General features: G+C 35.9%; 1 protein-coding gene across 1 annotated transcript; it reads left to right on the top strand.

Annotated features, from left to right (window-relative positions):
• Positions 1–2,459: 2,459 nt before the first annotated feature.
• On the top strand, positions 2,460–4,870 carry LOC110188832 (P protein). The gene is made up of 2 exons (XM_020958723.2): positions 2,460–2,984; positions 3,182–4,870. Exons 1-2 carry the CDS (start codon positions 2,589–2,591, stop codon positions 4,796–4,798), a joined length of 2,013 nt encoding a protein of 670 aa, XP_020814382.1. The 5' UTR covers positions 2,460–2,588; the 3' UTR covers positions 4,799–4,870.
• The last annotated feature ends 7,169 nt before the right edge of the window (positions 4,871–12,039 follow it).

Genomic DNA, 12,039 nt, shown 5'->3' with positions numbered 1-12,039 from the left:
TTCCTTTCAAAGAAATGTAGGTATATTAAAATATCTTGATAAAAATTATCTTAATAAAATTCAATAGTATTGAAATCATATCTAAACCAGTTTTATTTACCTAAATTGAAGAAAAACCCTTCTAACAAAATTCCAAAGTCACATTTCATTCAATTTAACTTAAAGTCCAAAGGAATAAGTATTTAATTTTGGTAGATATTAGTTCCTCTAAAGAAAAGTCTTCGATTAAATAATAATTAAATATGCTTGCTAATATTAAATACAAATAGATATTAGTTCCTCTAAAGAAAAGAGTATACGAAATAATACCTCAATATGCTTGCTAATATTAAATATAAATCAAAGTATGATTTGTTTTTTATTTAAACTAATGTTAAACTAAACATAAAATTTATTAAATAATAAAATATACACCAAAATAAGGCACCTCCTAAAGTAAACAAATATTTAATAAAATATGTAAATGACAAACTGAAAAGTTAGACATCACATTGAAATAGACCAAACTGCCTCCTTGACACTGTTGTAAATTTTGGTTCCAAAATGAAATACGCCCCCCGTCTGAAAGGGTGTAAAATGTGCAAGGGTGTAGACACATCTCACCCACATAATATTTTGCAGTGTACAATATACACAGACATAATGTCGGCGTGACCCGTGCGACATTCGAACTGTCAAAGTGACTGTCAGTCGTCGTGTTTCTCGGTTTCGGGTTTACATTTTGTCCTCGACTCTCCTTTTGGGTTCCTGGGTTCCTGGGTTCCCAGTTCCCAGTTCCCAGTTTCCAGTTCCCGTATGTCGTAAAGGGTCTGCTTGGCCAGCTGTCGCAGCATTCTGGGTTAGAAGGACATTTGTGCGATGCTTAGGGTCAGAATATTTCGCAAAAGCTCCTCGTCTCCACTTGTTTTGCTAATTAGGCAAAGGACATGGTATATGAGAGCAGGCAAGGATACTAACCAGAGCCAAAAACTAGGCTAGAAAATTGCATAATTGCTGACATAAAACACAGGGAGTAATTCAACTAAAATATGACCAAAGTAATTGAAGTTTATTACTCGAAATTTAAAGTAATAAAGCTTAAAATTAAGTAAAGATTTTAACTGTATGATTTTCCCTTGGGTTCCCTTAAAGCTTACCAATTTGCTTGCTAATTTTTGCAGTGTGCCAAATGTTTACTCTTTTTCATCGCTCAAAAATTCCAGACACAATTCAGTCATACAAATTAATGTGTTGTGCCACGGGAATGTGTTTGTATGTATGGAAAGGGGGGGAAAAAATCCTATTTAATTACCTTGGCAACACACAACACCTACATGGGTCGGTGACCATTTTCATTACGCTGCCTGCCATTCCAAGCGGATCTCAGACTGTCTGTGCTCCGTCCTGTATTGCACTTCATTTCCAATTAACAACGCTGCCATTTAAAGTTGCTTTTTTCCCACTTGTGTAGGAATTAAAAAACAAGAAATAAATAAAAATGTTTAGGTGGAAATTTGTAACAGATTGCTTTGGGTTTTCTTTTTTTTTTTTGGGAGAGAGAGCTTCACACATCTGTTTGTGGCACGTGCAAAGAAAGAGCTGATTTAGATTTATGTTGATGGCGACAAATTGTGGGGAAAACCAAAGTGGATTATAAGTGCCTCACGGTGTTAGGAGACAGGGGGAGGAAAATAGAAAAATTACCCATAGATTGCAAAAGATCTGAAATTGGAAATTAATGCTGTAGATACAACTCATCTCCTGGGAAAAATAATCTACATACATATATTTTTGTTGTTTTGCAAAACTTTTCACGCCCGACTAACCTCCTTGAATGACACCCTTTGTGTTTTGCTTGGAAAAACTAACAATCTCCCTCCACATTTGTCATGCATCAAATATTGTTTTGTCCATTTTTGTATACAGTAGCTTGTCTACGTTGGATTTGCCATTATTCTGCTTTTTTTCTTTGCGGCATTATTAAAAGTTTTGCATTGCAATGCAACATTTTCCCAGCGCCACATATGTATCATGGCTACACATTTTTGATGGTCTGCTGGGAAATGGGAAAAATGGCTTTCACTTACTATACTTTGGCCTACTTACTTAAACTGGACTACGGACTACGGACTCTCTGTGGCTCTGCTCAAGTTTTTCCCTTTTTTGCTGTCTGAAATTGGAATGTTCTCTGGTCTTGAGTTCTGGCTCTTATTAGGTTAGTCCAGACCACATATCATAGGCAAAGTTGAGCGGTCAACAGCTGTTGCCACAAGTTTTTGCCTTGGAAAATTCAGAGAATTTCCATTTTCCATTTTGCCAAAGGAATCGAGAATCTCGACTTTGACTTGAGGTTTAGAGGAATGCATTAAAGTTGGTTGACCGCCATAAGAGCAAATCATGATATTAATGGAATTTTCTTACCTCTATAATCCTTTCTATATAATTATAGTTAAGGTTTTAAATATGCTTTAATAATATTCCCGAAAAGATACTCATTAAAAACCCAACACACAGTAGCACTTGACATATCGTGCAAAGAAAAAAATACCCAGTAAATAGCTCGTAATGTTTCCAAGTGTAAGGAAAAAATTTCAAAAAACATTTAAATAATGAATGCAGAGGTTAGCGTTAGCCCGGAAACCCAGAGTACTAATCTCTATTCAATTTTCCGGACGTCTTTCCTGATATTACTTTGGGCTTTCGCCGCTGTCATTTCATTTGTTACCAGAGATGTGGAGTCGAAGGAGCGGATGGTCGTATCGATGCCAAACACAACCATATTTAAGAATTTACATCTACCGAATGAAATCGTCACCATTGATCTTAGAGGACCCATAAACAAGCATTATACAGACAAAATGCTTGTAAAGAATTCACCCTCCATTGATGTTCGAGTTGAGTGGCGTGATTCTACACTTGAAAGGATCTTTGTCCGCTCAGAAGTATGGAAGGTGTATGTGTCGTTAAATGAAGCCGAGTTCTCGGAAGTGACAACGATATTAAAGGTAATTCATTTGAAAAAGTCAATAATATCCATATATCGAAATTTATATCATACTTCCATTAACTTACCTGAAGAATAGTAAAGTTCTATCGATGTTTTAACAAAACCAAAGTCTGATATATGGATATATGCTGAAGTGTGGTGTAAAAGTATCCGATATTATTACTATTATATTATATTATCCCTCTGTAATTCCAGGTCTCTCCATTGGACGTACCATATGGATATCCCGAAAGCGAACCAATTTCCGCTGGAGAATGGGGAAGTGCAAGATCGGTGATTTCGTTTGAGAGCAAGTGTGACTTTCCTGTGGGATTCCATGTAGTCTTACATAATTCACCAGAGCAACCCAAAATGGGTTTGGTATATACCTTTATACTGATCGTCTCCCTGTATGCATTGGTCATCTCGGAGTATATAGATCGACGCTTTGGCGCTGTGCTCATATCCATTGGTGCATTGACTCTGATGTCCTGTATTGGACTTAGGCCCACATTTGAGATGGTCGCCAGTTGGATAGATTTTAGCACCTTGATGGTACTACTGGGCAGTATGATAATGGTGGCTTTGATGTGGGAAACGGGATTCTTTGACTTTGTTACGCTGGTGGCCTACAGGACGTCGAAGGGACATGCATGGCTATTGATCTACCTATTGTCCATGATCGCAGCCATTTTTGCCGCAATTCTGGATAATGCCACTGTCGTCATGCTACTGGCACCTGCATGCATAAGGGTATGTGAGGCCGCATTTCTTAATACCAAAATCGTACTCCTCATTTTGGCCATATATGCGCATATTGGAGGATCTATGACACCGGTGGGATCGGCAGCAAACATACTCATAATCAATCATATGTCAAGGGAACAATCAATCAATTTTACATTATTCACGGCACACATGCTGCCGGCATCGGTGATGTGTATGTTATCGGTCTATATCCTGCTCTTCTTTTCGGTGGGTAATCGAATTTATAAGGTGCAAGAAAACCAGCTTGAAAGGAGGCGCGCCATGAAGCAGCCCACGGAGGAGATCCTGCATCGCATGGATGAGCTGAGAAAGCGGAGGACCTGGCTTAGACCGGTTCCCGATTACTATGAAATCCTGGCCACCGTGGAGGCAAATCAACCGCCCATGAACTTTACCCTGCTGGCACATATCGGCGTCGCCTTTCTTTTCATCTTCGCTGGCTTCGTCCTGAGATCAATGCCCATTACAATTCCGAATGCATCTTTCGCTTGGATCACTATGCTGGGCGCTCTTCTGCTCCTCATCCTGGCGAATCAGCCCAATATCTCTCCAGTTCTGGCTAGAATCGAATGGGGCATTTTGCTTTATGTGAGCAGCTTGTTCATTATAACCGAGGTTATTGTTCATCTGGGCTTCATCACCTGGCTGGGTCAGTTGACAACGACAGCAGTATTGGGTGTAGAATATAGTCAACAGACTATATCTTCAATGCTGATCATTTTATGGACGTCAGCAGTCTTCTCCGCCTTTCTGGACAACACGGCGGTAGCGGCCGTTCTTTTAAAAGTTTGCATTGAGGTTGAACACAGCGAGGATACAATTTTGCCATTAATGTCACTCGTCTGGGCCCTTTTGCTTGGATCAAACTACGGTGGCATGGGCACATTGCTGGGATCCCTCTCCAATGAATTTGTGGCGGTGGTCGCCAAAGAGCATGGCTATGACATAACCTTTATGGATTTCTTCTACATGGGATTTCCCGTTATGATCTTTACCTTGATGGTGTGCTCACTCTACCTGCTCGCTGCTGAGGTGGTCTTCGATCTTAAATTGGCCTGGAGCTAAGCATCTAGGGGATTTATAAAATATTTTTTCATTTTGATTTGTACTATATTATAATCACTTAGTAATACCTTTTTCCTTTTTATTTTAATAGTATCATGGATTCAGATATAGAGAAAAAAAACGCCAAGAATGTAGAAAGCTTAATTGTATATATTTACATATTTATTTTCCTATTATATACATTCACCATATATTCAGTGGTATCCTAAATAGTGCATTTTATTTATTAACATTAATTTCCACTTAAAAAACGTATTGCTCACTGTTGAAATTTTATGGTCATCAAGTGGCCGCTTTGGGTACAAAACACCATGGCAAACTTTTCATTCATTCGTAAAATATGCAAATGAGTTTTGGAACGGAGGAACCAAACCAAAGAACTAGAGCCACAGGAACGCATATGTACGGCGTCAATTTACACGACAAAAAATATAGATTATTTAAACAGAAATCAATATTACAGAAAATGTAAATTGTAATTGAAAATTGTAATGAATTACAAAGATGTAACCTTTATTTTGAACCTAATTTCTATAGTAATATAAAAGTCGCCCAAAAAAGTAGGCAATGAAATTTGGTATTCCGCCATTTGTCATCAATTACACAGGAATTTCATATTCTTTTAAGGAAATAATAAAAAAAAGATTGTATTAGTAATATAAGAACTCTACGAAAGGTGCCTAAAAAGATAAATATTTCCATTGTAAATCATCACAGATATTTAAAAGTTCTAATACACTGACTTTAATAAACTTGAAATCAAATACCATTTAGATATTCAACAGTTCTTTAACATTTACCTTTATAAAGTAAACGAAAATAGTAAATAGTACTCATATAATATATTATATAATATTATTTATACACTCTATTTCTCTCACTGTACACCTCATGCGTATAGATGCACTCTCACGCACATATGCTCGTTTGTATATTAAATCGCGGTTTCGTTCGCGTCTTTTGTTTACCAAAATTGAATTTTTCATTACCACCCCGCCTGACCGCAGTCCTCTTGTTGGCATAATTGTTGTACTTGCAGTTGGATGTCCTTTGGAGTCCTCCCTCCACCACCCACCTAACACTTGCCGGTACACACACACGCGTTCGGTTTATAATTGGATTTTGATTCGTTTTGCATAAAAAGTAAGGTTACATCCAGACGCCAGACTATTCGATGGATATATGTGCGTAAATTTTATGGCTTCCAGAGGCGTCGCTTTGTCCATGAACCAAAAAAAAAGCTCCGAAAAAAATCATATAATAAATGCGTGTGACCCAGTCGCAATAATAACAACCACAGAAAAAAAAAAAACATCTGGAATCCTCGCCCTTTTCTCAATTTGCAAATAATTTCGACTGCATTTTTACTTATTTGTTGCTTCTGGCTGGCTATATGGCTTTCGTATTTATTGCATATCTATTTTTATTTTCATCAATTTACATATTGAATTTATATACGATGCTTATGCAGCTTCATTTGATTGCCACAAAAAAAATAAAATAAGTCAAGTTCGGAATTGAGCAAAAAGTATAGATGCATAAAAAAAGGATATGATAAATAAGTTTTCTGTTGACCATAGCCAGCAGATGTTCTTTCGATGACTTAGTTTTATTTTATTTGGGACATCCATGGGATTTTTATTGAAATATATGAGCAAGCTCAGTATTTTTGCCTTTCACAAAAAATTACTCACAAGCGAAAATAGTGATTTGGGGTTCATAATAAATATGGAATTGATATATATATTCTTTGTTATTGATATATATTCAGTGTTACATTTCATGAAGCTTAATTGAAGTAAGAAAAGAGATATTTTGAATTGAATTTTGTTTATAATTAAATAGATGTTAGCATTTAACAAAATAACAGCAAAGGTTATTGTAATCTAATTATTTAATTATTTAATTCAATTTAATTCTATGACAAAAATATAGATATTTATATGCTTTATTAAAGCTCAAGTATAGTAACATATTTAAATTTTACATTATATATAATTAGACCAATTAAAGCTTATATAAAGGAATTAATATATACACATTTATTCTTTAAAAATGTGAAAATTCCATGAAATCCACTTATTATTCCTTCAAGTTTTGTATTACCTTTATTGCCATATCTCCTAATGAGATAATGTTTTAATTAAACATTAAGAAAGGGACAAGTGTCATCTTAAAATGGGACTTCCTGCAAAGAAATAAAATTATGAACTGTGGTTTTCGTCCTTTTTCCCCCATTCCATCCATTAAACCGCCTTAAATTATGGCCAACTAAAGAAATGGGTTTACAAGGACATCCCGGAACAAGTGGTTGGTAAGTCGGGTTAATCTCTCCATCCCGTTGACCACACTTCCGGCGGCCCAACCAACTCGTAAATCTAAACCAACACTGTCCACAGAGAGCACACCTTCTTAATGTCCCATCTAGGAAACCACCACAGCCGGGGTGTATTTAATTTTTTTCCTCTTCTCCTTTTTTTTTTGTCCTAGAGTCCTTAGATCCTGGCGCCGACATGCGTGCTTTATTGGCCATAATCCGGTGAGGAGCGGCAGTCCAGGACAAGAGGCACTTAGCACTCCTTAAGTTTTACAACTTCACGCTCAATCAGACGCTGCCAACGGCTGCTGCAGGCCATAAAAAGTAACACCCCGAACTTCAAACTTTAACCCCGGAAAAGTCGTGAAGAAAACAAAGTCAAATGCACACTGGGATTTTTTTTTTTATACATACTTAAATACATCTTTAAAGTGTGAAAAACAGGGTTAGGTTTCCTCGTCTATTGTTGTGGTTTTGCCCGAAAGCCCAAAAAAGTAAATAAATACGCTGGGGTATTCACGCTCACAGGACTCTCCTCTTCGGGCAGCGGAAGTTTTTTGTTTATCCGGCAAGGCAAAGCTGAACACCTTTTATCCTGCTCACTTTTATTTTTTGGGTATATCTAAAAAGGCAATAGATTTGTTAATGTTTTGGGAAGTTTGTTCTTACAACTTTCCGAACCAAACTAAGTTGTTAAAGGTTTAATAACTCATTAACATTTCCTTAATTGGAGTTCATAGAAAAACAGTGTTTTGTAAGTGCAAAGCCCTAAGAAAAGTATTGCAAATAGATTTCTATAAAATATTATATGTTTTTGGGTTTTAATTTTATTGTTTCTTAAAGTTAAGTATTTACAATAAATTTCTACATAATAATATATATTACTTAGACTAAATTTAATGGTTTATTAAAGTTAAACACTTCTTTCTTTATTTATAAATTTGTTAAAGCTGTCCCTTATGTTGAATTTTTTTTTTAAATATTATGAACTTAAAATATAACACCTATTTAATTAGTTTATTTTAATATTAAGCAGATCTTTTCACTTAAAACCAGCTACATTTCAAGACTTCAAACCCCATTTAAATAATTTTCCTAAGAAGATATATATTCAGATTAATTTTCTTTCATTTTCACAAAAACCTTGCTTGATTTAATTTCCCAAAATTGTAATTCCGTGAAAAAGGAGTATCACCTGTTCTAGGGAATCCAGCAGGTGTCCTAGCTTATCCGTTTCTGTTTTATTGTTTTATTTTCACACTCTTCTGTGGTTAACTATTTTAGGGTTTTTTTAGGATTCACCACCCCCGTCCCGCCCCTATTTGTGTGTTCCCTGGGCAATGCTTTTATACAAATTATTTTATTTTTGCGTTGGGCAAAATAATAAATTATGGCAACGGAAATCAAAAGGCCACTTCAGTGGCCAAGAGTATGGCAACCGGGGACACAGCACAGAGCAGACATATTTTGCTTCTCACACCGGATATATATCCCATATAGTTGCCATGACTGGATGGGGGGTTGGGTAGATTCGGTGTCAAGGGTGCAGGGCCATAATAAAGCATAACGAGCTTAGGGTCGACTCTGGGCGAAGGCGGTGGTGGTAACGCCAGGACAGGTTGCTACACTCTTGAGATTGTTGCAACAACAGCAACAGCAACAGCAACAGCAACAGCAACGGTTGTTTGCTTTGTTTTATGGCTAATTTTAGACAATTTATGAAGTGTTGGTTATGCTTGATAAGAGCCTCAAGCGGAAGCAACCAGCTACCAGTAACAATAACAATAACAAACTGCGGAACAATTCATGCAAATGAGCTCCGCTTAAAGCCCTTGCCTTGGCACATTACGCATACGCCCCGTAATGCGCGACAAATGATAAAGCCGAGTAAAGCCGGCTTCACACGAAACAAAAAACAAAAAAAAAAGAAAACAGTGACATCTATATAAGTACTTACAGTACAAGTCATTAAAATAGTTCTTGGGTTTAAAGATTGTTTTTAAATAAAGGATTTCCATTTCTTTTTAAAACCTATAGTATTTTAATACCCCAATACTGATGCATTTACTCTTTCCTAACTAATTTATATGCTTCTGCATGAAGAGTACTTTTTATTTTATCCCCTAATTCCCAGTTCTATTAACTTACCCTCGACTGTTTAGCCAGGGAGTATGGCAGTTATCTGAGCTGACATATGAAGTTGTTAATTTTCCAACAAGGAAGCAAAGTTCAAGATGAAGAAAAGTGGGTTACACATAAAGAATGTACCCCCACACCCCTGTGTTGTTGACAAAAGTTGCTGACATCTTTCTCAATTTGCATACATATGTATATTTTTCATTCAATTTTTTAGATTAGCTTTTATTACCGCATCGCTGGCAGTAAGGAAGTAAAATATTTTATTACATGCTGGCTGAGTGGTAATTTAGAATTTTCAACAAAAATCGGAGTGCAAAATTCGTAATGAATGATAATTAAAATCAGTAATGCAATTTACAAAACACACATAAAGCGCGGCCACAATACAAATTAGCCGCAGCTCGACATTTACAGTTTGCATTATTAAAAGTAATTAAATATTTTACCCAAATGGAGGCGGTCAGCGTGAAGTGAAATGCGTGGATGGATGGATGAAAGCGAGACGGTTTAATTATTCAAATGAAATTCTAAATAAAATGATAGACAGCCGAGCAGCATCAGTAGCAAGTGTATTGTGTATGTATTTTGTTTTTGCGTTTTTGCCCAGCGTCATTGAACATTTTGGAAAAACTTTATTTGTCTGGCTGCTGGCATTTTGTGGCATTTACTGTGGTCCTTTAAGAATTTTTGGCCTTCCCCCCAAAAAAAAGAACATTAATGTATGTTTTGGGAACAACTTTAAGCCTGAAATCCGCTTAGACTTGACCAGGAATGCCATCAACTTGTAACATATATTTTTATAGTCTTTTGATAGAGCCATAAAACTGCATTGTTGATCCTTGTCTTTGACTAGAAAGAACATTTTGAATTATGTGGGATTTTATTTTTGTGCGTCTGTGTGTGTGTCCTCAATGACAGGCAGAAAACTAGATTATTGATATACGAAGGTAAATACTTGAGAGAGTCTAACACACATTGCAATGCATCCGATAGAAACACGCCTCCTTCTCTGCGTTCGCATAACATAGTTGAAAATCCAATTAAAAAGTATCTTTGCCAAACAGAGCTATTCGGCTTAATGAACTGTTTCCGGCGGCTGTAAAATTATGCAGCTTGAGGAATTTCAAGCTATACATAGTAAGAAATTAGGGCTTTTAAAATTAATTAGAAATAATAATAATTATTTATATGAATATAAGGAACTAAAATAAATCTTTCTTAACCGATTCTACTTTAAAAACAAGAAAGGAAACTAATTTGCAGTTGAATTATAGAATCGAATCGGAAATCTATCGGGACCAGGTTTAAAAATTCGATATTAATCGATATTTTATATAAGCATTTTTTCGAATTATCAATTTTTAAAATATGCATAACTAAGCCAAAAATGCATTAATTTCAAATCGGAAAGCTTTCCTATGTTAGTTTTTATCAGATTAATAAATCTGCTTACTCAATTTGAAAATTAAAAAAATATCAAAATATGATCAATTTTGTAAAATTTTTAAAGATATAAAAATAACGACATAAAATTTGGCAAAAAAATTTAAAAATTTTTATTTTGACTGGAGGTGTCTAGATCGATTCGGCCAGTGACGCTGATCAAGAATATATATAATTTATAGGGTCGGAAATGATTCCTTCGCATAAATACAAGCTTCTGACTGAAATTATAATACCCTTGCAAGGTTATTCTTTACGTATTCCCTTTTTATTTTTAGTGTATCAAGTATATTTATTAAATGCCAACTAGATAGATTAATTACAATTTTTTCCAGTTGTAAGAGACTTTAACATTTTGATTTATTGAACCGCAAAATGTAAACCTTTCGCCATTGGAGGTGTGGGAGTTAAAAATCACTGAGATGGATGCCACTATTCCGGTCTTGGGTCACTCCAACACGCGCCAAAGTTTTGTCAACTTTATATAAATGGCGAACCACCGCCATTGCCTCCTACGTCCATTTGTTTCCATTTTGGTTTTGCCCTCTACTTAAGCACGCGCTGGAAAGTAAAATGTTTCAGCAACTTTCAACTTTGACATAATGCAAATTATTTGATTTCATTTTATTATTTGTTTATCTCTCTTTCTCCCAAGCCCCTGTGCTAACTTTGGTAAGTGTTTAATTTGGTAAAGTCCTGGGCAATGGGATGAGAGGACCTGCCACACATTTTAATAGCCACGGCACATAAGCCACTTTGCTTTTGGTCGAAACAGTCGTGGCCATGTCAAACCACAAAACAATTTAAGTTACAAACATTGCCAACTTTTCTATTTGTGTCGTTGTCGCAGTCGCAGCAGCAACAAATTCACAATAAAGTCCAAAGTTTTCTTCATTTTTTTTATAGGGGGGGAAAAGCCAACAACGGAAAATTGGAGCTAACTTTTCAGCTATTTTATTTATTTATTTTTTTTGTTTTTCGGTTAGGCATTTTGGGGAAAAACATCCTGACATTCCCTTCAATCTTCAGTCTTAACTATTTACTGGTCATTCCTCATACATACACACGAAAGGAGGGAGAGACTCGTGTGTCTGTCAATTGCTGCTGGCACACAGGGCGTATGATTGACATCGCTCCTCACAGCTGAGAACAACAAATTCAATGATTAGCTCACTTGAGTGCACCTCTCATCCAGTGGATACCACCACTTGTTTGTATTATATGGTGCTTCATTTAATATGTTTGGACGTTGATTAATTGTGCGTTTATATTTCTTATGCCTTTTGACTTGGCGGCGCACAAAAAAATAACAAAAATCTGAGAAATGGTTAAATGGATCACA

The sequence above is a fragment of the Drosophila serrata genome, unplaced genomic scaffold (genome assembly GCF_035046125.1).
Source record: "Drosophila serrata isolate PLE 108 unplaced genomic scaffold, ASM3504612v1 contig_217, whole genome shotgun sequence".
NCBI lineage: Eukaryota > Metazoa > Arthropoda > Insecta > Diptera > Drosophilidae > Drosophila > Drosophila serrata.
Note: the sequence above shows the minus strand (reverse complement) of the source record. Positions and strands in the feature narration are given on the sequence as shown.

Excerpts from the sequence above, each read along its gene's own strand:
- LOC110188832 (XM_020958723.2), top strand. The coding sequence starts at position 2,589 with ATGAATGCAGAGGTTAGCGTTAGCCCGGAAACCCAGAGTACTAATCTC. Across the intron at positions 2,985-3,181 it reads AAGTGACAACGATATTAAAG|GTCTCTCCATTGGACGTACC; the intron begins GTAATTCATTTG and ends CTGTAATTCCAG.